The sequence below is a fragment of the Lepidochelys kempii genome, chromosome 16 (assembly GCF_965140265.1).
Source record: "Lepidochelys kempii isolate rLepKem1 chromosome 16, rLepKem1.hap2, whole genome shotgun sequence".
Classification (NCBI taxonomy): domain Eukaryota; kingdom Metazoa; phylum Chordata; order Testudines; family Cheloniidae; genus Lepidochelys; species Lepidochelys kempii.
In genome coordinates this window covers 19,783,316-19,809,300 of record NC_133271.1, presented here as the reverse complement: position 1 = coordinate 19,809,300, position 25,985 = coordinate 19,783,316, and the positions used below count along the sequence as shown (strand labels likewise).

The 25,985-nt window shown below is 38.7% G+C and overlaps 2 protein-coding genes across 11 annotated transcripts in view; one reads left to right on the top strand and one right to left on the bottom strand.

Annotated features, from left to right (window-relative positions):
* Positions 1-25,985, bottom strand: part of GFI1B (growth factor independent 1B transcriptional repressor) — a 528,565-nt gene that overhangs the window by 116,057 nt on the left and 386,523 nt on the right. The window lies entirely within an intron of this gene.
* The window catches only part of AK8 (adenylate kinase 8), a 125,163-nt gene that overhangs the window by 37,135 nt on the left and 62,043 nt on the right, over positions 1-25,985 (top strand). For all 10 annotated transcript variants that reach the window (XR_012155214.1, XR_012155213.1, XM_073313852.1 and 7 more), the window contains 5 exons: positions 4,005-4,073; positions 16,505-16,586; positions 17,969-18,040; positions 19,124-19,324; positions 22,719-22,850. Coding sequence is in view for 8 of the 10 variants with exons in the window: in XM_073313852.1 (XP_073169953.1) it covers positions 4,005-4,073; positions 16,505-16,586; positions 17,969-18,040; positions 19,124-19,324; positions 22,719-22,850 (556 nt within the window). In the remaining 2 variants the exon portion in view is untranslated. The remainder of the gene's footprint in view (positions 1-4,004; positions 4,074-16,504; positions 16,587-17,968; positions 18,041-19,123; positions 19,325-22,718; positions 22,851-25,985) is intronic.

The following is a 25,985-nucleotide window of genomic DNA, read 5'->3' as shown; positions in this document are numbered from 1 at the left end:
TTTGTTCTTTGGACTGTAGCAAATTGTAGTGCAGATATTTGCATACTATGTAATTACTTAAAAGTGCTCTGCTGTTGCGAGTCAGCACCTGCATAGTCTCCCTGTGTGTTTAAAGGAGAAATAAAGAAGAGAAGAAAAACAGAGGCATCCTTATCTTTGCATGCTCAGTGATCAGATCTGTTCCAGGACAAAGCACTACAAAAGAACAAATAGAAAATGTCTGTATGTATGAGTCGCATGGTACGCACACCCCATCCTCCTTTGGGGCATGGTGGGGTTGTGATACCACCACAGTTACAGTCTACCAGACAGTCTTTAGGCTGAAAGCAGCACGGCCCAGAGGTCAGAGACAATATGGCTGCCCTTGGGGTCAGGGCAGTGCAGCCCAATGGCCAGAATCAATTACAGCGGCCTTTGCATTCAGGACAGCGCGGCCTAGTGGCTAGAGTCAATTACAGCATCCCTTGTATTCAGGGCAATACAATACAATAGTGTAGTGATCTGGTCTAAAGTGATTGAATATGCCCTATTAAAATATTAAACAGAGTGGTGATTTTGTAGACTACTGTTTAGTGAAAACTTCACTGACCAGGAAACTAAACTGGAATTGAGCCATAGTCTTCAGAAAGATCTGGCTTGAGTGCTGATAAAGTGCAGCACCGATACATATGCCCTTGATTATTTTTCTCCGGCAAATTCTGGTCAAAAAAGAGGACTAAGATTACCACTGCAGTGAAAGAAGTTAGAATAATTTTGGTTTAAATTGATTTGGCAGGGCTCAGCAGAGTGGACCCCCTGGCAGTTGCTAGCCTTTCTTGACATGACACATCAAAGAAGTCAGTAAGACACTAGCTGTTTCTGATAGCAGCATGACGCACCTTTGGAAGGTGACAGACTCAAAGCCACAGACCCAGGCTCCAACAATGAAGGGCTGCAGGAGGCTTTGACGCACCACCCTATGGGACTGACTGACTTTCAAGAAACAGAGCAATTTCTTTCACTTTTTCTCTTTTACCTGCTTGAATGCTGTTTCGTGAATGGCTGATATTAGGAAAATGATTGAGAATTGGAGACATTAGAGATAACAAAGACCTAATTGGGTCATCTTGGCTATTCCCCAGCAGGGGCAGCATTGTTCTCTGTAGTATATTCTTAAATGCTTTTTCCATCCAATTTTAAATGACTTGCATAATGGAGCTTTCACCATTTCCTTTGGAAATTTTCCATGGTCTAACAGAGATCATTGTTAGGGAATCTTTCCTGATGTTCAGCCAAATTTTCTGTTGTTCACTTTCATCTAGTTATACCCACTACGTTATCCTAAACAAGAAGACCAAAAAACGAAACAAAAAAACCCCAAACGAAACCTTCTTCAGGTTTACACCCATCAGATTGTGTGGTGAAAGCAAGGAATGGGGAAACCCACAAGTGATGTAAATGTTTATTTGGAACAACAAACATCAAATGCACATAATCAAAGAGTTTTCTGAGTTAGGTGGAGGATAACTTTGAGTCAGAAAGTAGAATATCCAACTAGAGAAGTAATCCTGGATCTAGTTCTTAACAATAATGGGGAACTCAATGAGATTGTGAAAATTAATAGGGGAGCTTGGTACCATGGACCATGAGCTGCTTCAATTTAGCAGAGTAATTAATGATTTTGCTGAGCAGTAGAGGGTTTTAGACTTCTGCAAGGTACATTCTGGAAAACTGCAAAATTAAGGTACTTATCCTGCAATGAACTCTGTGTGGGCCCTTGGGGGTCCGCCTATGCAAAGCTCATTTTAGGATCAGGCCCCTAGTGAATAAGAAGTGGTAGAAAGGGATTTTAAGATCCACCAGTCTGGATGACCTAAATAAGGCTTAATATGTTAAGTTCCAAAGAAAAAGAAGTATCCAATGTACATTGCCTTTATGAGGATACTCAGTCAGCTAAGACTTTTAAGTAAAAAGAAAAAGAGCCAACTGCCCTAGTAATTTAATAATTAATAGTTATCTTAACATTGATAGAATGATACTCCTTTATGGTATTAGAGTAATTAGCTAATGAATTTACCAAACCATTATTCATTATTTTTGAAAAGCCATGGAGAAATGGGAGGTACTAAAATAATGGAGAAATACAGCTGTGATACAGCCTTCAGAAAAAGAAAGAAGGGTGTTTCTGACAATAGCTGCCAAGTGAACCTAGTAAAACAATGGAACAAATATTAGGGGAAAAAATCATTAAACATCTAGAATAATATAATCTCTTCTGCTATCTGACATGGAAGATATTTGCTTATGAAATATTGCCAGAAAGTAAAGATATTGAGAAGTTGGATAGAATACAGAAAAGAGTAACTGAAAGGAATGGGGCTGAAGGGGTTTAATTATGAAGAAAGATGAAAAGCTTTTGTTAATGTTTAATTTGTCTGACTAACAACTACAGCTTTGTGGGGTGGGACATGATAATTGTCTGCCGATATGTGGCGTACACACCACAAATTATTTAGGGAGATACAAAGAGTTATTAATTAGGAGTATTGCGATAAAATAAAGAAAGGGAAATTCAAATTGATTATCAAGAAAACTTTCCTGACAGCAAGAGCTACAAGACCGTTGAATATTTTCCTAAGGGAAGTTGTGGAAGCCATATTGCTCAGAACATTAAAAATTACACTGACTTAAGCTCTAAACAAAATATGGTAGGGAACAGTCTTGGCTTACCAGAGGATGCACTAGGTGGCTTAATAGATTTTTTTTTCTATATCCAATTTCTTTGAGTCAAGGATCCTGCATTATGTTTTCCCTCTAAGTTTTAACATTTAATTGAAGAAAGCGACCATGGGTGTGTGGCATGATTTGATTTTTATAAACCCATGCTAGTTATTGCTTGTAGTTCCATCATCCTGTAGGTGTTTACGGATTATTTTCCTCTTGGAGAGTTGTTTGGTTATTTGAACAGTGATTTAAGTTAGGTTCTTTCAGTGAGTAATTACCAGGATTGCCCTTTCCTCTTTTTTTGAAAAGTTAGTGTCCTATTTGTGTCTCTCCTCCTCTCCTCCAGTATTCAGGTGTTTCTCTAGTTTTCCTTGGCTTCATAACAATGTCAGTAGCTCAGTACACTTGTTAGCAAATAATTCATTTAGTAACCCGTGTTGCAGACCATCCAGACCCGTTGAATTAGTATAGATTGTTTTTGTTAATGCATTCTTCATTTTTTCTTACTGTCTGTACACTTTTCATCTTTTTTCCTTGTTATTAAAAAAACGTTAAGTAGCTTTTTAGAATCATTGTGAATTTCCTGTCTCCCACTTCTCTTATTAGTGAACCTACAGTATTTGTATTTGTTTTCCTCTGATATATTTGTAAATTGTTTCCCCTAATTTAAAAGGAGAAATGCTTTTGGGAAAAAATATGAAGGACTGTTTTAAGAACACAGGAAATTAGCAGTGTATATATGTAAAAAATTCAGAGATATAAGATTATAAAATACAGTATTTGAAAATCATGTTCTCCCTGATTGCCAGTGCTGAGTTCAGGGTTCTTCATGTCCCATGTTACAGCTGATAACATCACTAATGCCACAGACCTTGTCCTGTAAAACAGCACGTAGACCAGAATTCTTCTGAAGTCAGTGGGACTTCTTATGATCATAAGATTTTTTTTCACTTGCAGGATTGTGGCCTAACACAATAGTAGGAGTGTGGATCTCGGGGCTGTTTACATGTTCATGACATGTTTAAGCCTGGTAGGTGAAAAGCAGAACCATGAACTCAGACCTTAGCAAGTAAAAAGTCATTTCGTTTATTTTTAAAATGAATTTCTGTGTTCTTTTTAACTCAACATATATGTTGTGCTAATGATTTGGGGGTCTCAGTTTGATTGATTGATGTATTTTAAGAAGACATTTCAGTCCACCATTAGCCAGAGTGCCTGAGTGATAAAATTCCTTTTGAACTCCATTGTGAATATTCAGCCTTTCTTTTTTTGTTTTATTTTTTGTTTTGTTCTTTCTTTAGAAAATTCCCAATGCACTGTGGGCCAATCTGATCCAGGAGCGTCTGTCAAATGTGGACTGCATCAAACAAGTAAGAATTGCTCCTTGGAGGGCCAGTGGATAAGCACTTACAGGACTCACACACAGTAGTTAGCATTCCAAGTCCCGAGCAGAGGAGGGAATGGGAGCAAATCAACAGGGACTGAGGAGCGGATTGCTTTCTTGAACATCCGTGGAGGGAGTTTGGAGCTTTACTAGCAGGATGAAGGGGAGGATGAGAGTATGCATATGCTAATCGTATAGCAGTGAGATGATCAAAGGTTGAACAAGCATAGCTTTGTTGATTGCCTGGGGCAACTGGCAGTTACAGTGGACAAAACAGATAAACAGAAAATACGTAAAAATCAATATATTGGTTTAGAGTTTTAACTTCCCTTGTAGGTGGGGAGAAAGAGCCCTAATGTTTATCATTTCATTTCAATCTCCTCTGTTTCTCATCATATCTTTTTTTCCCCCTCCATGCTAAGAAATGCTGTATTTGAACATATACTCTTCCCAGTAATCATTAATAAGTTAATTATTAGGTTGCAGAAATGGGCAAATGAATAGGCTCGAATATGCCCATGGGTGCAAGAAATTCTTTCCTGTGGGCTTTGCATAAATGTAAGGAGGGTGTCCTAAACTGGAACTTCTGAAGTAGATTAATACTGGGCAAACTGAGTGGTTTGAATCTGGACTAAAGGAAAGCCCAACCCCCTCTTGTGTATTTCCTTTAGATCTGCAGAAGCTGTTATGGTTATTGAGTCAATAATCAGTCCATTAATAAGATTGTTAGAGCCATAACAGTCTGTTGGGTATAAAGCCTCTTTTTGAATTATGCCATAACACAGACTATGCAGTATATGGTGCACTTTTCTAAAAGCACTGTACAGACCACAGTCTACATTAGGTTCACGCAGTCTGTGGTGTATCAGCTGAACTGTGCCTCAGTTTACCCACCTGCAGATGGCAATTCCTGCCATGACAGGGATGTTGTGAGGTTTGCCATTTAATAAAACCTTGTCCCTTTTTGACATCACTGCCTGGCTTGTTCATTGAATAAAGCAAGACAGTAGCTAATGTTGAGATAATGTCTTATTGAAATACTGAAAAATCCTCTCCTAAAACAGCCTTAACAGATAATTGCAGGTGCCAAAAATATCATGTAGCCCATGAATCTGTAGTGTTTCCATGATTTGTACTGCATTTTGCAATGTTCTGCAAATTCTAGGCTTTTGTTTTAAGAGGAAAAATAGAGGCCTTGTTTATTTTACAAAACCAACCACATTTAAACATCCGGGGCTGGAATAAGATTGTAACATGTCATGGTCCCATCATCACAGGTGAGACCAAACCATGGGCCACCACATACTTGGGCCACTACCTTGTGCTTTAAGATTGTAGATTTTGTGGCACAAGTAGTGTAACTCTTCTATCTATTTTTGTTGCAAGTACATAGCTATGACCACATAAGTGGTGTGGTACTGTCCAGTAGCAGAAAATGCTGTCCAGCCGAGCAACAGCTGAAGTGTGCACTGTTCCATTGCTCAACCCATTACCACCATTAAATCTGAACTTAAAAGTTTACATGCAACCATTTAAATGACAAGGTGGAAATTAAAAAAACAAAAACAAAAAGGAAACCAAATGCAAAAAACGGCATTAATACACTATGGTTACATATTTGCAGTTCACAAAAGGCCAAACTGTGGTACCATTATTTGCGTTATGTTGTGTCTTACTCCTTAAGTAATTTCATTCAAATCTAAAGAGAAGGCATCAAAGGAATAAACAAATCACAGTCTGTAAATTCCTATATGGGGAAAAATATTTAATAAAGCGCTTTTCAATCTAGTGGATAAAGATATAACACAGTTCAATGACTGGAAGTTGAAGCTAGACAAATTCAGACTGGAAAGAAGGCGTACATTTTTAACAGTGAGGATAATTAACCACTGGAACAATTTATCAAGGGTCCTTGTGAATTCTCCATGATTGGCAATTTTTAAATCAAATTCGGATGTTTTTCTAAAAGGTGTTCAAGTGGAATTATTTTGGAGAAGTTCTACGGCCTGTTATATGAGGTTAGACTAGATGCAAAATGGTTGCTTCTTCCCTTGGAATCTGTGAATCTATTAAATTATTGCTACATATTTTACAAATAAAGTTATTTTAAAATACCTTAATATATATTTAGCTAAATATGTATTTACTAAGGAGACTGGAGTCATCCAAAAAATCAGGGTATGCTTTGTAACATTTCAATAAGATTTTTTTCCAAGTTACCATGTATTCAAAAACCCCAAACAAATATATACCATAACTTTACAAAAGGAAATTTATAGACCAAGTACCTGATTCACCATTACATTAATCCAGATTTATGCCAGTGTACCTCCCTTGAAATCAATGGGGTTACAGCTGCATAAAACTGGAGTAGCATAATGATGAATCAGGCCCCAGATATCTAAATTACATCATCTATGATGAAAGACACAACTTTATTAGTTCAAGCTAATGCTCCTTCCCTAAATCTAGCTGTTATTTCCCCTTTGAATCCTCATGGTATAGTGGTATGAGTCCAGGACAGAAAAAACTATGGAATAGCTTTTGAGTTCATTATGTATAAGACTTCCCCTCCCCCTCCTTTTTTAAATGGCCTATTTTCTTTGCATTTTAGAATGTCCTGGCACACTCTCCATCTCTCAACCACTGGGAGATTTGAAACAATCATTTTGAATTGTTAGAAAGAAATTAGTAAAGAGTTTGGGAAAAAAACCTAAATGTCTGGGAAGTGGTTGTCAGTTTTCCTGTACAAAATACTGTATGCCTTAATCCATAATTTATCTGTTCATTTTGAATTTGCAAAGTAGAATTAAACTTATGCATTGCAAATCATTATGCTTGAATTATTTGGGTCTGCCTAGTTTCTCTTAGAGCTTTTTTTAAGATGATCTGCCTTTTTTTTTTTTTTAAATGGTGATAGATGTTTATCCCTTCAGGCCAAATATCTGGTGGTATTTACTGTATTTGCATAAATGTACTAAATACACTCTGGAATTAAGCCTTTCTGTGTAACTGTAGAATGTGTTTAAAAACACAACTATACAATACACAGTCTTGTACAATTATGTGATATGTGGTTTAGCAACTGCTGAACTCAAGTGAAACCAATATTGTCAGTTGTGGGTATAATTGAAACCGAGCAGAATGGGGCAATAGAAACAACCAAAATTTTACATCGAGGTAGTGCTATGAGACTGTCAAAGATCTGTGGCAATTCTATGGCAAGGAATGATTCAGTTTATTGTACGATTGTTGCCCTCACAATTGGATATGAACATTTTAATATTTCTCTAGTTGAGTAAAATCAGCATGCTTATCATGCCCCCTAATAATAGTGACACAATTCTCACTTAGAAGGCAGGGAGTATGATTTAATGGCTAGACCAGGAGAGTGGGAGGTAAGACACCTGATGGCTATAAAGTGCTAGATGGAACTGCTTGCTTGTTCTCAGAGGCCAAACCCACTGAAATAAAAATAATTACAAAACACAGCAAAGCCCAGAATGAAACCCAGGAGTTCTGACTGCTAACCACTAGACATACTGTCCTTGCATTATCAAAGAAAGGAGTGTCTATGCTAGGTTTTTATTTTTACTCAGATTTGCCACCATAACTACCACTGGTGGAACTCCACTGCTGGTGGAAGCAATGGGGTCGCTAGCGTAGACAAGGTTACAGGCTGCCACTAGCGTTTTTAAAAGCATGTTTTTTAACCATGGTCAGAGCAGACCTACTGAAATGATAGCTGCTGGTACATTGTGTACATTAGTGCTTCCATTGTTGTCACCAGTAGTGGAGGTGATTGGTGGTAGAAATGGTGGGAAATTTTAGAGAAAGAGGTTATGTGCAGACAAGGCCTTCAAAGCAGATTCTGTTTACTGGTGAATAATTCTTCAGTTTAGGAGTTTTTGAAAAGCACCAGAGTATTTCTAAACCTTCTGTAATGTACTCCCATCCCTCACAGAAACCATATTCTCTCTTGCTGAAGCACACACGTTTTTAACTGCTAAGTTTCTTACATGTTCATTGTGGTGCTATTAAGATAAGTGTCGACATTCTTCAATATGCAGACAAATTCCACTCTTCTCCAAAGGTCCTGTGCACACTACACTTTTTTGCCCCATATTTTCCACAGTTGCTAATGCTGTTTAAGCTCCACTAGTGGTGGCAATGATCGGAGCTTGAGTCAAGAAAAGGCACTTCCAGCTGCTGACATTTTAAGCATGTAGACCTACTCTGAGTAGGACATCATGATGTTTAAAATGCCAGCAACTGCCTGGAACCCTGTCACTCCCATTGTTGTTACTGCCAGTAGAACTGAACCAGTGCTTGCAGTGATGGGACATTTGGGGCAATAAAAACTTACAGACATCTCCAAAAAAGCCAAGTTAAGCAAAAAGGGAGTGCTTGCTACTAGTTGAGTTAGATGTGAATAAGTTCACTGGGCTCTAGAAAGAATGTATAATGGTGCAGTAATCAACAGCCACTAAACGTAAGGCTGTCCTCTACTTGCGCATGCTTAATTTCCATATGAAAGAGGATCAGTGCATTTTTATTACGCTTTTTAAGTGAAATCTAATACAATTAATATTGTGGACTGTAGATTTTTGAATTCTTTCTATAGATTTATGCTATATTGCTCATAACACAATTCAGTATTTTATACTGAAGATGTTACTAGATTGCAGGAGCAGTGTGCTGGACTAACATAGTACCACCAGCTGTTTGTTTTATTTCTCCTTGTGGTGTCATTGGGCTGGCATTAATTGCACAGCTTTCATCCCACTGACAGTAGGAATACAGAATTTTTTGTGCCATTGTTTTGACACTCACAGGTTTATAGATGTCACAGGCATCCTCTAAGGAGTACAATTTTATTGATCAACAGCTCTGCTGAGATTGTATGTGTGTGTTCCTCTAACACAAATGTAGTTAGGACTGCAAGGGATCAGGCAGGTAGGTCTTACAGCATACACAGAAAACTTATTGCAGGCATTATGTTAGAACAAGGGACCTGTGAAGCTGATATGAGGATGTTTCATCTTATAGGGTTAGTACATGGTGTCTATAGCTCCACTGGCTATTACCTAATTCTTGGTGCTGTTGGGATGTAATTTTGTGGAATGAATTTATAGAACTGGAGAAGTCTAGTGTAGAGGTTGGTCAGTGGTGAATTTGCACCCTTAGGAATGGCTTTTTGAGAGAGTGGCAGTTGAACCTTATGTACCAGTCTCAAGATCATTTGGGAACTTAGCCTTTGCCAGTGATTAACTTGAGTAATTGGGGTATTTTACTTGTTGATACTAAGCAGTTTGGGAGAGTTGAAGAGGCTTTCATTGATGTGAAAGAAAAGATTGCTGGTGGTTGGGTGTAAAAAGTGATGAACTCACACTTGCATTGGCTACAGGAACTTTCTTTGGTTATTGTTTGGTGGATGAGATCATGTAATCATGGGCCAAATCCTGCCTCCTGTTTCATCTGTGCAACCCCATGCAAGTTGATAGTGTACTGTGTTAGTGTAACAGAGGGGAGAATTTGACCCATTAACATTAATTTATTTGTCTAAACAGGACACGGCTTCTTATTCAGTACTGAGGCTACCAAAATGCTTTTTGTGTGGGAAAAGACTTTCCTGTCCAATAGAGAGATTGACAAAGTGTGACCTCCTCCAACCTCTAGTCCTCCTTGTGACGGGTTGCCCCCGTTTCACCCCTGTCTGGGGTGCCACCTGATGTACTGGAGTATCCCTGAGGCTGCCTGTTCCACCAGCCTGGGCTTCCTTACACTGTCCTGCTGAGCCAGGCCCTCAGGCCTCCTCCAGCACACACACAGGTGCAGCTCCAGCTGCAGAAAGACACAGACATTGAAATCAGCACTGTATGGGAAGGCTTCAGCTAAGGAATTGCTTAGCACTCAAGTGCACACCCCCTCTGGAGTGTAAACCCCAAATTGTATTGTCTTGCGCTGGACAGAGAACTATACAGTGTAAGCTCATGAAATTCGTCCCCTCCCTCAATGTGGAGGAAGATATGCACAGCTTTTTGCTTCCCAGTTATGAATTCCACAAACTGGTTTTAGAGAAAACAAAACTAAGTTTATTAGATTTTAAAAAGATAGATTTTAAGTGATTATAAAGGATAGCCAACAAATCAAAGCAGATTACTGAGCAAATAAAACAAACACACAAACTAAGCTTAATATACTAAAGAAACTGGTTACAGATAGTAATTTCTCACCCTAAATGTTGTTTTAGGCATTTCTTTCATAGGCCAGACACCTTTTCCAGCCTGGGCTCAGCTCTTCTTCCTCCCCCACTTTTGTCCTTGTTTCTAAGATGTTTTCAGCAGTCATCCTGGGCAGGGATTCAGTGAAGAATGAAACCTGATTAACTCATTTCCCTGTCTTAAATAGGATTTACATATGGCGGGATTTACTTTGTCTTTCAGTGGAATTCCCACCCCTCTTAGTTGAAAATACAGGTATTCTATGATGGAGTCCAGTACCAGGTGACATGATCACATGGCCCTGCAGTGTCAAATCAGCCACGAGTCTAAGGACATTTGTAGCATTCCAGGAAGCTTCTCAGAAAGGTGGGAGATTAGCATCTTCAAAGTCCTATTGTTTTCCCCTATGGCCCATCCAGACTGATTGCATTCTGTCTTGTGGGCGTTCCCCAGGTACAAACACTTTTGTAACTGATACATAGACAATATTCCTAAGTTCAGATACATAAACGATACATGCATACAGATAGGATAATCATATTCAGCAAATCATAATCTTTCCAATGATATCTCAAAAGACCCATCTTGCATAAAACACATCTGAGTTATGCCATATTCACAGAATGGAGATAACAGTATCTCTATGAAGAATATGGGGTCTAGTGTCACACTCCTAATACCGACAAATTGCAGGAATCAGCTTGTCAGTAGATACTGTCACATATACTGCCCTCTGCATAGTGATTATTGTGGCATCTTTGCTAGAGGTATCCTCCCCGATTCCCTTTGGTCTTGTTCCCCCAGTTCATAGGGATGGAGGAAGAGGATGTGCCCAGTACAGAATAAATAAAGGAGTAGTTCACTGCAGAAAAGATTGTACAATTGAAGCTTATAGAGATGCCATCAAAAGGCCTGAGACAGTGCATTGTATTGGCAAGAGGTATGGTCATGGGAGAGTTTCAGTCGGTAAAGGTCATGCAGCCTACATCAGTCCGGATGCTCCTATTCTTGTAAGAATTATTATGTCACCTTTAAGTCTGTCTGCTTATCTCACTATTTATACTGCACTCCATGCCCCGGTATCTAACAGACTTGGGTCCACAGAGGACTATATTCATTGATAATTTTTTGTTGTTTGGTTACCTCTCCTTTCTTTGGATGGGAGGGAAGGGCATATAATACATTTTTAAAAAATCTGAATGTTGTGGGAAAACAATGGTGGAGACATTTTGTTCTAAAGGCAACAAGATTTGTGGGCTTTCTAATCTTTTATGAAAGGGCATTCCAAAGCTGTGGGCCTGTGGCTGAGAATTCTTTCTCAAGTCTAATGTGATTGAGTGTTGATTTTCTGCATTTCTTCACTCTTTGCCTCGTTCTAACCCTATCTGTGTAAATAGCTTTCTGTTTTTGTAATGAGTTTTGAGGATGCTCAGGCCAAACACTAACAAAAGAAAGCTGAGTGTCAGTGTAACTATTATTTGGGTGGAAGGTGTCAGTCACAGATAGGTTGATAGCAATACTGCACTGTAGCAAAGGACACCCATGTTTGAGAATGACCTTGGGTTTTGTCTGCTTCAGATTGCTTGAATTTGAAGGAGTTAGGTGATATCTGTACAAATACCTCATTGCTGCTGATTTACACAGTGAGATAGGTCTCCAAGGAGCACTTTACCTGACCTTAAGGCAAGAGCTGAATGCTGCATTTATCACTGTCTTTAAGTTGGAGGGGATTTGAGGGTCCAGTTGTGGGGAGTAGATGATGGCCCCAGAATGAAGCATTATGGAATCCTCAGGATCCTAGCTTTTATTCACGGCTAGATGTGAGGATGTGCTGCCCATGCTTGGATGCCTGGAGGTTATTGTTATCAAGAAGAGAAAATAGATGGCTTCATAAAGAAACACATTCTTATCAAGTGAAGTTACTAATTACACTTTAATGATAGTCAGGAGGGCAGAAAAGACCGGTGTTTGCATAAAGCACGATAGGCATATTTTAAGTCAGGTCTTGCTCTGCTGTATGTTGCTACCTCTTGCTTAGTTCCCAAGCCACACTCCCTTTTTACTGTCTTTTTCTTTTTTTATCTGTGACATCTGCTTGGAGCTTGTCCCTCCTGTGATACCATACTACTTGCAGCTGTTCAGACCTCCAGCTCTGAGCTGTGCATGGGGTGCCCTGAGCATACGGCCTTTTTGATGTGTGATAAAACAGAACCAAGCCACTGGGGGTATGGAGAGGGAATGCATCAGAATATCAATAAACCTGCTCTGAACAAAGCTCCAACTCTGTGGTAGAATAGACATTTCACTGAAGTGTCAAGTAGATGGATAATATATTCTAATTAGGGACTATTGGTACCTCAGAATTCAGAGACCTTGGAAATAAGATCCAAAAAGCTAACTATTTATATAGGGTTTATTTATTATGTATTTGTTTAGTGACTTAAAATATATTTGTTACACGCAGCTATTCACTGAGCTATGATTTCTTACTTAAACTTTTAGCCATTAAATTGTATGCGATCTGCTTTAAGGGACTTTGGCATTTGTATAATTGTATGTGAATCTTATGAAGTGTGTTGCATCTTGTTAAAAAGATCATCCTCTATCTTTTGTTCATTGCCAAGTATTTGCTTTTGAGCTGTAATGCTTCTAAACTGCCCTGGCACCAGAAAGCTTGTAATATGTTGTTTAGTTTGGATTCCAAAGAATATTAAACTAGGAATGGAGATAGTGGGTCAGGTCCTCAACTGGTGTAAATTGGCATAGCTGTATTGATGTCGGAGGTGTTATACTCATTTACACCATCTTAGGATCTGGCCCACTGTGGGTACAGGACTCAGTTTCACATGTATGACTGAACAGATCACATTTACAATGCCTAGGATCCTAACATACTGCTAAAACACCGTGGAACCTATTTCTGTTTTCTCTCCTCGGTAACTCTCAAGGGAAAAACTGATTTTTTAGCACCTGTGTGACCTTATTCAGTGGTTCATCCTAATTTGATAAAGCAAACACTGGGAGTGGCAAAATATGGCTTGCAGTTACTGGAGTCTTTTTTTATTGTCCTCAGATAACTGCAGGATGGCATATGAGTGAAATCGGACTAATTAGGGAATTTTAAGTAGTCTACTCTATTTTCTTGTGTAATTAGAATGCCCGGATTTCCTCCTACAAAAGTCACTGAGGTATGTTTAGCTGAAATAATTCTAAAATCTTTGTACCCCATAGTGATAGAGCTTCAGATTTATGTGGGCGATGACGATGATTGCTAGCTAATGCAATACAGTATTAAAATGTCTTTTTTCATACAAAGATATGTTCTTTCAGCTTCCTTACCACCTCAGAAAGTTATTGGGAGTACAGTGACAAGCACTTGTTCAGCTAAACAACTAACAGAGAGAAATTTAGACAAAGTTTAGCAGATTTAGACTCAGGAGACATAAGAGAGGTAGATTTCAGATACTGCATCACATAGAAATTGAGTAATGCTGCAGCACTCCTGTGGTATTTCATAGATCTGTAAATGCTTCTTTTTTAAAGACGTTCAGTCCAACACTTATCTGGCTATAACAAGGACTTAAGGGAGCAAAAGGATTTTCTTTCTTTTGCTCTGTTGCTTCATTAGCTATGGGAAGTAGGTTTCCATTACTATGAGTTTTCCTGTATAATTTAAGAAAATAATGAAAGAGTGCATATTTTCTTCAGTGCTCATTGCTCTTTAGATTTGTTTAGTTTCTCTTTTTTTTAATCCATGGTGTGGCTTGGTATTCCTTTGAATATTTCAAAATTGTAGTGGTGGGTTTGTGCTGTTTGAGGGTATTTTTGCCTTTTGTTTTGTTTTTTCAAGAAAGAAGACATTTGTTTGTATCCTTTTAGGTTTTTTAGATTGAAACTTTAAAAATAAATCACGAGTAGAATATGTAAGTGTCCATTTTACTGTGATGATGTTATTAGTGCATGTCATTTTCCAACATATTCAACACTGCAAATGGTCAGTTTCTTTTCTCCCAAACATCCACAGTAGAACAAATCTTATGCTCTAGGTCATTGAGATGCTTTTCTCCCTGCTGGATGAAATTCATTTTTGGTACTGAGTACAAGGTCCCATTTTGAGGCAAAACTTTGTGTGCAGGCAAAGGGGCATCACATCTGTATTGTGGAGGGGTGGACTACCCTCTGCAGAAAGCTGGAGTAACCACTTTAGAGGGACTGCATTGCAACGCCCTGGTCTGCCTGCAGATTGGGATGTGTAAATGTTATATTTCCTTAATGCCTGCTTAATGGTTCACATCAAATCTGATTTCTTGGGCTTTGGGCGGATGTGGGTGTGAATTCTACCTTAAATAAAGGAGAAAGGATGATATTGCAGCTAAAGCACAGGACAAGAAGTGAAGAGATCTGGTTCCTGTTACCTCCTCTGATTCCCTGTCTGAACTTGAGCAAGTCACTTCACTGCTCTGTTCCTCAGTTTTCCTGTCTGATAAATGGGGATAATAATTTGACCTGTCTGATTTCACTGCCCAAGCTGAGTGCTAATAGTTCAAGTGGTGAAAAGTACATTTGATTTAAGAAATTATTTCAGTTGTAAAAAATTGAGATGATGGTGTTAACATGTGAAATTATTTTTTAACATCTGCTGCTAATTTTTGGTGGTGTCTCTTTAAGTTTAATTTATATTATTTATAATACTATGTGAACTTAATGAATCATACAATGAGTGAGGAGGAAGATGGTATATAATCTTCAATAGGAATTGGAAGTGCAGTCAACTGAAAGATGGCTTTATTTGCAGTTTCTCATGTACCAAAATCTTCCATAAATGTAATATTTTTTTAAACTATCCAAAATTAGGAAAAAAGTTAATCACATAAATGATCTAAAATATGGCAAAATAGAAATAAATCTGGATAAATTCATTTGCATTTAGCCAGTCCCCAGCTCACTGCACCCTAACTTTATGTATCCTATAGAAATGTTAAGAGATCAGCTTTCTAGAAAAAAGATGAACCACAAGGCAATAAGAACTAGGCATTTAGAGCCAGACCTTGGCCCATGCTATGACCCCATTGTACAACTCTGCTGGCATAAAGGGGCCGTAAAGCTGCCCTAAAATGACATCTGAAGATTCCCCCCAGCAAAGAGGAATTCCAGACTGGTTTACAGCTAGTCTGTTCTAACATCTAAAATCCACCCCCACCCCCATATAGGGTTATGTCGGGGCAGTGCGCTTGGAAAGAACATGGTATACCCCAAATATCCCCACCTGGCATTTACACCATAAACTAGAGCAGTGCTGAGGCTGCTCTGACACATGCAGAGTATGAACTGGCCCCCAGTTGCCTCTCCACCTTCTCATGTCCTGTGTTGAGCATATCTCAGTCAGATCCAAGGATCCAGGCTTTATCCAGATAAATATTCAAGAGGTAATAACTTGATGTAACTAGCAATATTACCAAGGGCTCAATCCTGGGGGAGGTGTGTGTGTGTGCTATGTCCTTAAATCCCATTGATTTGAATGGACTGAGAATCAAGTGCTCTTGACGCCTTACAGAATTGGGTCTCCAGTGATCTGTAGATGTAATTAAATCTTCTTGACACTCAAAAATCTCAAAAGTGCCCAGTACTGAAACTATCAAGCTTTCAAAACATCAAACTTATAACTACCTCCACTCACTGGAAGTGATTATGATATTCCATAGATGAGCTCAGTGTTGGAAGAGTCTTCATCAGTCATTCATTTAAGAGGTTTGTATGGATTGTACTAAACAATTTCTTGGATGAGTACTCTGAATATGTTCATTATCCAAATCCTCCCCTTGTTTTAGGGTCAGTATAAGATTATGATCCTAAATCTCTTCTAAAAATATTTCATAGGTTGAACTTGTCCACTAGGAAAGAATGAAATGAGGTTACAATTGTTTTTGTCTGAGCAGGTGAGATAACTCTGTGTTTCAGAGAGGTAGAAGGAGATTCAAATGTTAACTGATATTTTAGTCTGGGAAATGGGTACATTTTCCGGAAACATTTGGGAAGCCCTGGTCTAAATGCATGACTTATTCCTGATTTACACTGATGTGAGATCAGAATCAGATAGTCTGTGTTCAACAAATGGGATTTTTAGTCATAGGATTTAATTGTTAAGATTCCCTCTGTTTAGATCAATAATTCTTTCATGTTTTTTGTGCAATAGGGTTGGATTTTGGAAGGTTTTCCTGAAAACCGGGACCAAGCATGGATGCTGCAGTTAGCTGGCATCACTCCGAGACATGTTGGTAAGAAATACAAGATTGTTTTGTGTGCCAGAGGCGAAAGCCACTACTGACCTAAACAAAAACACCTTAAAACGTTAAAACCAGTATTTCTTAAATGCGTATAACATGCCCAAGAGATCAGAGCAAACCAGAAACAGTCACTGGACTGGAGAAAATGGCTAAATGCCCCCCCCCCCCGAAACTTTGGGGCAGTCTGTTGAATTATTTACCCCACCTTACCTAGATGAACCTTTGTCTTCTTACCACTTCGGAGCCCACTACCTCCCTCTAGTCCAGAAAATTCAAGCCTCTTCTGGCAAGTGACTGCAAACAGCTGTGCCTCTCTGCCTCTCCATTGAGTCTAAACCTCCTCTGACCTCAGGACCCAAATCTCAAGGATTCTGCTTTAATTGATCCCTGGGAGCAAAAAGGATCTAAAAGAGCCCCCAAGCCATTCCCTCTGTATGATAGAATAATAAATACAATTTACTGAATACACACAAAATGAAATGGAAACACCCAGGTCTTAAGCCTGACCTTTCATGCCACAGGTGGAATCTTGGGCAAGTCAAAGCAAAGATAATTCTATAGTGGCAGGGCCTTGAAGGACAAGACCCTAGCACCTGCCCTGCCCACCTTCGGACTGTCTGCATTTCCAAGTCATTATTAAATAGGGCCCTATCCAAAATACATGAGAAAAATGAAAATTGGGGTGAGGGTGGGGCTGGTGAATATGATTTAAAATCTGCACAGCTCAAGTGTGAGTAATAAACCAGCCCCAGTTGTAGTCAGCAGAGACAGGATAATTTGCTACTTTGGATTTGATTTGTACACAATTCCGCTGTTAGTAAAGGAATTCAGAATCACTGTGATAGTGTTTAGAAAAATATGTATATTGGATAGTACTTGTATGTAGTACATGTGTTTAAATGGTCATTTCTGAAGGTAGCTAACAGTATTGAAGGTCAAATTCTTTCCTCAATTTTATCGGTATAATCAAGAACAAAATAGCACCCTTAATTAGAATATAAATGAAGAAGAACCTTGCAAGATCGAATGCACATGCCTAAATTAGTTGAATTTAGTAAGTGAATGACCATTAAAGAAGCAAGATTATTGCATCACAGAATGTACTAAATTGAACTATGTATTTATCACAATATATTTCTTCCTAAAAGTGCCACCTGACTGATAGTTTTGGCCAAAATTTTCCCCCAAAATCAAATGTTCATAGGTAAAATACAGGCAAATAAGGAAAAATGCTACAAATGGGGAAGATGGCTAAATGTAGATGAACTGCATCAATCCATCCTTACTTGCAGAGCACACTTGGAAGCATCTCCAAGAAATGAAATCAGTAACTAACTGAAAATGCATTTCTATTCTGTTTCTTCTATGCTTAGTCGTGCTGTATGCTCCAGACACTGTGCTTATTGAGAGGAACCTTGGGAAAAGGATTGATCCATCCACAAAAGGTGTAGTATGCTTTTGTTACTGATCCCATCAGGAGAACATTTTTGTGTCAACCCAAGAGACACTGAAGTGTTGATGCTTTTAAAGTTGATTTTTACTGCTGTCCCTTTACGATGTGAGTAGGCAATGTAATTCTGAATCAGATGTTGTTTTAAATTCAACTTATATCATTTTCTGCACCAATTTAGTGGGGAAAGTATTTGTAAAGACCTGTTTTGCGGCAAGCAGCACTGCTGTATTACAGCACAGGTCACCCTAATGTGTAGTTACACCATAAGAATTTTACTGTTTACTATGGCATCTTTGATAGACCTTGAATGTCTGCCTCTCCATAAAAGGCAGTAACACCTTTGGATAACCTCCACTGTGTGTGATGCCAAGTGGGAGAGCCAACAGGAAATGGCAATGTTGCAGGTGGCACGCTTTGGATGTTCCACAGGAATCCATGTCAGTTGTTTCAGGAGTAGCACTGGGAGGACATGCTGAATTAAAGAGATGGCTTTTATTTGCTTTTCTACAAAGGCCTTGGTTAAAGTTCAGGGTAGGAGCCAGGAAATCTAAGTCCGGTTCCCAGCTCTGCCACAGACTTCTCGTGTAACCGTGGGCAACCATTCTGCACCTCCATCTCCCCATTTGGAAAACAGGGATAATATCCTACCTTACAGCTGTGCTATAAGAATCAATATTTTAATGCTTAAAAAGTGTTTATTGATCATTAGGTGGAAGGTGCTAGGGAAGTGCAAAGTATTATTCGTATTCTTAATTAAAGGCTTGATGTTACCAGATATGCATAGATCTGTTCTGGAGATCCCAGTGTGTAGTGGTAGCGGGCACTAAGGGACATAAACATACCTACCCCGCACTGTCACATGGCTGGCTAGTTCTCTCTGCCACTATCTGTCTTCTTTGTGGAGCTATGCAGTAGTAGTTAGGAAGGAATCACTGTGCTTCCCCTCTCCTTATGCCCCAACCTAAGGTCTTAGTACAATCTAGACCTTGATTATGATGAGGAACCTTTTTGCAAACTGAACAAGTTCTATCAAATTCTTTTTCGTAATGGGTCCTAATTACTGTTTAACTTCTAGAGGTGTACCATACCACCTTTGACTGGCCAAGCGACCCTCTGGTGCAACAGCGTTTGGTGGAGGCAGAAGGCATATCTGAACAGGAGACTGCAAAGCACCTGCTGGAATATCATAGAAACTTTCCCAGAGTTTTCCAGATCTATCAGCAAATATTAAAATTGATCAATGCCGACCAACCTTGTGCAGACGTATTCTCCCAGGGTAAATATCGATTATGTACAATTAGAAGGAAATTTGATAGCTGACAAATTCTCATCTGAAAGATTTCAGAGAGGTAGCCGTGTTAGTCTGTATCAGCAAAAACAACAAGGAGTCCTTTTGGCATCTTGGAGACTAACAAATTTATTTGGGCATAAGCTTTCATGGGCTTTAGCCAGTGGGTTTTATAATAAATTTGTTAGTCTCTAAGGTGCCACAAGGACTCCTTGTTGTTTTTTCATCTGAAAGAGTGATTCCCAAACTTTAGATAGGTTTCAGAGTAGCAGCCGTGTTAGTCTGTATCCCTAAAAAGAAAAGGAGGACTTGTGGCACCTTAGAGACTAACAAATTTATAGAGCATAAGCTTTCGTGAGCTAAAGCTCACTTCATCGGTGTAGCTCACGAAAGCTTATGTTCTAATAAATTTGTTAGTCTCTAAGGTGCCACAAGTCCTCCCGAACTTTAGAGACAAGTGTGCCAAGTTATAGGACTAAGATCTCACCTGTATCAGTCAGTGTTGATTTGCCTCTAATTTGATTGTGTTCCCTGTAACTTGCTGAGCTTGGGCTGTTCCAGACAGCTTCTTTGCTGGTTAGAACAGGCACGGTTGAATGGGAGGTCGTCTTGGTTCTGTAACCCTTACTCAGAACGAATAGCAATTCCTCATAAGAGCAGTCCCATTGGGGATGGAATGTGAGTAAGGGTTACAGAATCATTTCCTAAGTGATGGGGAAGCCTAGAGCTGCAGTTATAAAAGCCTGCAGTATCCATATTGGTACGCATACTGGAACCACTGCTAGTCTCTTGTACAGGTACTACCTGCACAAGTCTATTAACAAGTAGTGGTCGTTCAAGGCAGGTTGTATTTCATTATATAAAAGTTGCCTGCACTGAAAGGTTTGCTATGTGGTAATGCTTTGTTTGCTTTTGTTCAACTTTACTTTGATGCATTCTGATATTGCATGTCGATTCTTCATGAAAAAATGAGGAAACTGTCGGGAAGACCAAGTGATAATGTACTTTGTATCTGTCAGCCTGTTGATGGTCTATTATAGCCCTGTAATTTTGCATCTCAAAAAGGTCTTTTTTTAATGACAAGTGCTGCACTTTTAAGATAAACAACTAGGAAGTTTATATTCGGAATTTACACATTAATTACCTCTAAATTACTTAATTAAATTTAAAAGTTCATATCATAATTCATAAATAATTCATGCATTGAATTGTAAATAAAAATTTGAGTGCCTGAATATTAATTATTATTAATTAATAATGTAGTGAGATAAATTGAAAACTGGAATGAAAAAAAATCCTCTCTAGATCTTTTTCTGCAGTGCATCAAGCAGCCAGATATTTTTTAAAGGAATAATTAGATGTGGAGACTGTCTGGGGGATCATTACTCCTAATTAACTTGGTTATTTACTGCAAATTAAGCATCATTTGTAAGCAGGATGGTTTGCCAATAATGTTTGTGCTTTTGGATACCCTGGTTGTGGAAAGTGCTTAGAATAAATAGAGCCCTCCTTGGTTAGCTGACATTTGTTTTTGGATAAATTATGTGATAGACAGATTATGATTTTCAAGATTTGTATGTTTAATTTGTATGTTTAATGACAGATGTGGGTGAGAAAGGGAGTCAAGAAATTGCAACTTCATTACATTTTTAGGAACTGAGGGTCTGGTTCTGATCCCACACCAATTAGACACCAGTGCAACTCCAATGACTTAATTGGAATTGCTTCTGATTTATTCTGGTGTGAGATCAGACTCACATCCAATATATTCAGTGATCTCAGCTGTACAGCATTCACCATGGTTTGGGAGCAAGGAATGTATCCCATGCACTATGATTCAGTATGATTCAAGTGCTCCTTAGCAACTACTCCCAGTTCAGGAGCTAGAAATGTCAGAACTGGAATGTGCTATTCTGACTTTTTTCTACAGTAGGAGGTACAAGGATCTGGAAATCAGACACAAAAGGGGATCATTAAACAAGTATACGTTAGTGTCTCAAAAACACGTAAAATGCTAGATTAAAGCACCAATCCCTTAAAGTGCCAAATGCAGTGAAGGAGAACTTGTTTAAAATATGGGATTACTCTTAAAGGGAAAATCAGTGTCTAAGATTTGGATTCTTGTACCCATTTTATTAGACTATTATAGTGTGCATCACAGAGAGTCATAGAATCTATTTGAATTTAAGGTTGTCTGGACTGAAATAGTCATTCAGACATTCAGTTGTGTCTTCCATAGTCCATACACTATTGTGTAACATGGGAAATTTAGAGTCTTGCTTAAATGTTTCTATTTCTCTTTAGAGAGACAAGGTAGGACAGGTAATATCTTACCTCTCTTATATCCTGGGACCAACACGGCTACAACAACATTGTATATCTACTTCGTCTTGTTCATCAAGGGCCTGATCCTGAAAGGAGTATGGGAGTTGAGGGTCTCAACGCATTGGCAGACTGTGTTCCAAATATTCTGATGATAAAATATCTTCATTATCAAGCTAAACCTTACTGTACCTTCTTTCAGACCTATCTTATCAACTTTTCTTCTAGGACTGCAGCAAAGTTGGGATCACTGTAATGCAACAATTTGAATTATTCTTTACAAGGTCTATGGTCTTTTCAGAGTTCCCAGGAGATGGGCCCCTAGACTGATATAAAATTAATAGTTTCCTACCCAATACAAAGCAAGATCAGCAAAAATTAAGCCGTGTCCAACAGGGAGAGTGGAGCTGGGCTGAGAACATCAAGTTGTCTTTACCCTTCATGCAAAAATTATGTGCACAAGAATAAAATCACATGTAATTATATGGCATCAATGCTATATTGTGTCATGACTTACTAGTCCCACAAAAATTTAAAACATACTAAATAGGGGGGCATTAATCACATATGAAGCTGGGGAAGTGTCATGACAAATTGATATCCTGCCTCTTTCATAATTACCATATCTATTTGTTTAGAAACTACCGTAACTATTAAATGTAATGATATCCCCCTGCAGCTTGCATGGTAAGTGTAGCTAAAAAGCAAAGCTGGTTTCTGTTAAAAATTGCATGGTAAAAGTGCAGTTAGTAATTGAATCTCTCCTTTAAAGTGCTTTGAGATCCACTGATGAAAGGCACAATATAAGTGCTAAGTATAATTTAGCTATACTAGGATTCCTAAAATGCCTGTCACCATAGTATGGTAAGTTACAGATAGAATATGTCAGGTATGTTGGAGCCCTGATCTCAATTCATGTAATACAAATAAATGATGATAATGTCATAGTTATAAATAAAGAAATTCATCAATTATTGTTTCTGTTAAGAAAGCAAAAGTAAATGGATTTTAACTCTTTTTATAGGCTTCTAACTTTCTTATCCTTCTGTTACCTTTCTAGCTCTGACCTATGTCCAAACCTGGTGCCGATCAGCTGCCCCCTTTACACCACGGATTCTCTTTTGTGGACCCCCAGGCAGTGGGAAGAGCCTGCAGGCAGCACTAATAGCTCAGAAATACAGCATTGTCAACAGTAAGTTCTCAGTAAATATGCACTTTGCTCCATTCCCTCTTTCTCTCCTTTTGATCATTTATCTTTTGCTGTCTTTCTTTCTTACTCGCTCGTAAAATTTCCCTGTTAGTCCATCACTGTGGATGTCAAACTTTTTGCGGGGGGGGCTGGAAAATCTTGCAATAAAAAAATATTAACCAATAAAAACATATATCCTGTGCCAAACTAGCTCCAACATTTTTTTTAGTCATCATTTTTTATACCCTTTAGATCAGTAGTTTTTCATGTGTTATACACCAGAGGTACTCCTGTGAATAGTCTGTAGTGCTCTGAATTCTCCATCGCATCAGTGGGTCTTGCATAATGACTTTGCACTTTCAGATGTCTACTCAGTATTGGGAGGCTTTTAAAAGAAAAGTGGTTTTGAAATGGGAAGAAGACTCTTAGTGTCTTATTATGTGTAATAATGGTGTAATATTGTGTAATACTGGAAAAACTGCAGATATTTTGGAATTGTGATGTAAAATTGCATAGCTGATCAGCTCTTCTCCTTCAAGTAATATTTAAGCAGATTTCATTAGTGTGCTTTAAACACCCAAAACCCTACAATAATAACCAGAAATAATAAGTTTTAGGGAAAAAAGACAGCAGTAGGCCTGATCCTGCCTCCTATATTGATGTGACGAGTCCTGTGGACTTAATTGAACTCTTGCTGAAGTCAACTGAAAGAATTCAATGAGAGCTGGATCAGGCCCTCAGCAAAGCAATCCTGTGAGATTACTCTTGTGAATAAGAACTGAATGATCTTACCTGTGTTATTACAGATCAGAAAATGTCATTAAAAATGTTGATGAAAACAAAAGAATACATTTGTCTACATTGCTGTGGAAAATTTGGCTTTTTGTCAAAAAACAAACCAAAATTTTAGACAGAAAACAAATAATTTTTAGATTTTGATTTTTTTGACAAAAACTCAAACTGTTCTGCAGAAGGTAGACACCTTTTGCAAAAAAAAAAAAAATATATTGTTGAAAAACCCTCTTTTCTGTCAAAACTGTTTCGACAGAAAATTTTTGACCAGCCCTACATTTACACTAGTCCTAGTCATGGCCCAATCCTGTAAGTGCTACGTGCTCAGAACCTGCAATGAGTTCAGTGTGAGTTTGCTGTATGGATTGCAAGAGAGGGCTCATACGTTCCTTAAGCTCATTGCCATTAAAGGAAAACATTTTCAGTCCAGATCTTTAGCAGGTATAAATTGGTGTAGCTCCACTGAAGTCATGAAGCTATGTTGAAATTATGCCAGTTGGGGATCTGGCCCCTGTATTTTTTTATTTTGAACAATTATCATTTTACTTAAATGCTTCTGAAAATACACTACAAATAATTAACAAACATTATCTAATAAAATTAAAAAAAGATAAGAAACCTTATTTTTAAATCTGTATAATAAAAAAATTAAATCTGTAGATAGAATTAGTAAAACCTTACTGTACCTTGAAGTATGTTAATTCCATTATGTTACATTGTATCTTTATTTTTAAAAATATTTTATTAATTTTAACAAAAGCTTTATTCTTTAATGCAGTAATGACTGTCATTTGACTAATCAAAAATAAAATTGGTTGGTTACACTTTCTCTTTAAATTCTTCATATTTTGTATATTTCTATACACTTTTCTGAACTTTATAAGAATAGACTAAAGTTTGATTTAATATTTTAATATTTCATCTAGATATACAATTTGCATTTTATTTTCCATAAAACAGGCCCATCATCATGTACTGAAAGACCATGCCATAGTGCGGGGGTCGGCAGCCTTTCAGAAGCGGTGTGCTGAGTCTTCATTTATTGACTCAAATTTAAGGTTTCACGTGCCAGTAATACATTTTAACATTTTTAGAAAGTCTCTTTCTATAAGTCTATAATATAGAACTAAACTATTGTTGTATGTAAAGTAAATAAGGTTTTTAAAAGGTTTAAGAAGCTTCATTTAAAATTAAATTAAAATGCAGATCTTATCAGTTTAGTGTGATCCTTGCCCTTGCTTTTCCTTGCTGAGTTTTCCAATATCTGGCATGTATTTGGATACTTTAAGCTGCACACAGGCTTCTGAGTGATCAGTTGTTAACCGGCTCCGAGAGGGACAGAGAACAGATTTCATGTGTGAAAATACCTGTTCAACACAGGTTTGTGGATCCAAATGCTGAAAGCATTGCAAACACAATTTTCTTCAAACAGTTAGATTTTACTGGCAGGGACGTCCAGCAGGTCAGAATAGAAGCCTCATGATCTCTCTCGGTAGCTTCAAGTGCACTCTGCAGATCTCCAATCTTTGATGCCTACAATTCTTAGCATTTTAACTGAATGAGCTGCATTTCGAAATCTTCAGCATCCATCCACTGAAATAAAATCGCTTTCGTTGAACTTTTCAGGTTTAGTCAAAAAAGAAAGCATTGGGTCAAATTGCTGGAAATCTTGAAATCTGTCAGAAAATTCCGATTCCAGTTCTTGCATGTAGATTCTAATCTCAAAGTCAAATGCAGTGTGCGGTTCCACATGGTGTGATAGTGATGTAAGCAGCAAATCAGGACTTAAAAATATCCCAGCACAGTGGCACTGGAACAATTTTTAAGGTGGGGGTGCTAAGCTGTGCTCTCTCTTTCCCCTGTCTGAATCCCTCACTGCCCCAGGCTAGGGCCAGTGGGCCACAGCTGGGGATGGCTGTAGAGCCCCGGCCCAGCAGCTGGGACCCCAGGCCAACAGCGGAGCCCCCCGAGTTGGGACCTGGGGCCAGCAGCAGGCTGAGCAGGGCCGGTGGATGGAACCCTGGCTGGCAGGGGCTGGCAGCCAGTACCCCAGGCCAGCTGCGGAGCCCCCCGGACTGGTGGCCAGGACCTGGGGCCAGCAGCTGGCTGAGCAGAGCCAGTGGACGGAACCCCAAGTGACATGGGGCCGACAGCCGGTACCCCGCCCAGCAGCGGAGCTGGCCAGGACCCAGGCAGTGTGAGTGCCACTGAAAATCAGTTCGTGTGCCGCCTTTGGCATGCGTGCCATAGGTTATCTACCCCTGCCATAGTGCATACAAAGGGATTGTTATCTAGTATTTAGCACAGATGATTGGGAGTCAGGAGTTTGTGTGACCTTATACAAGT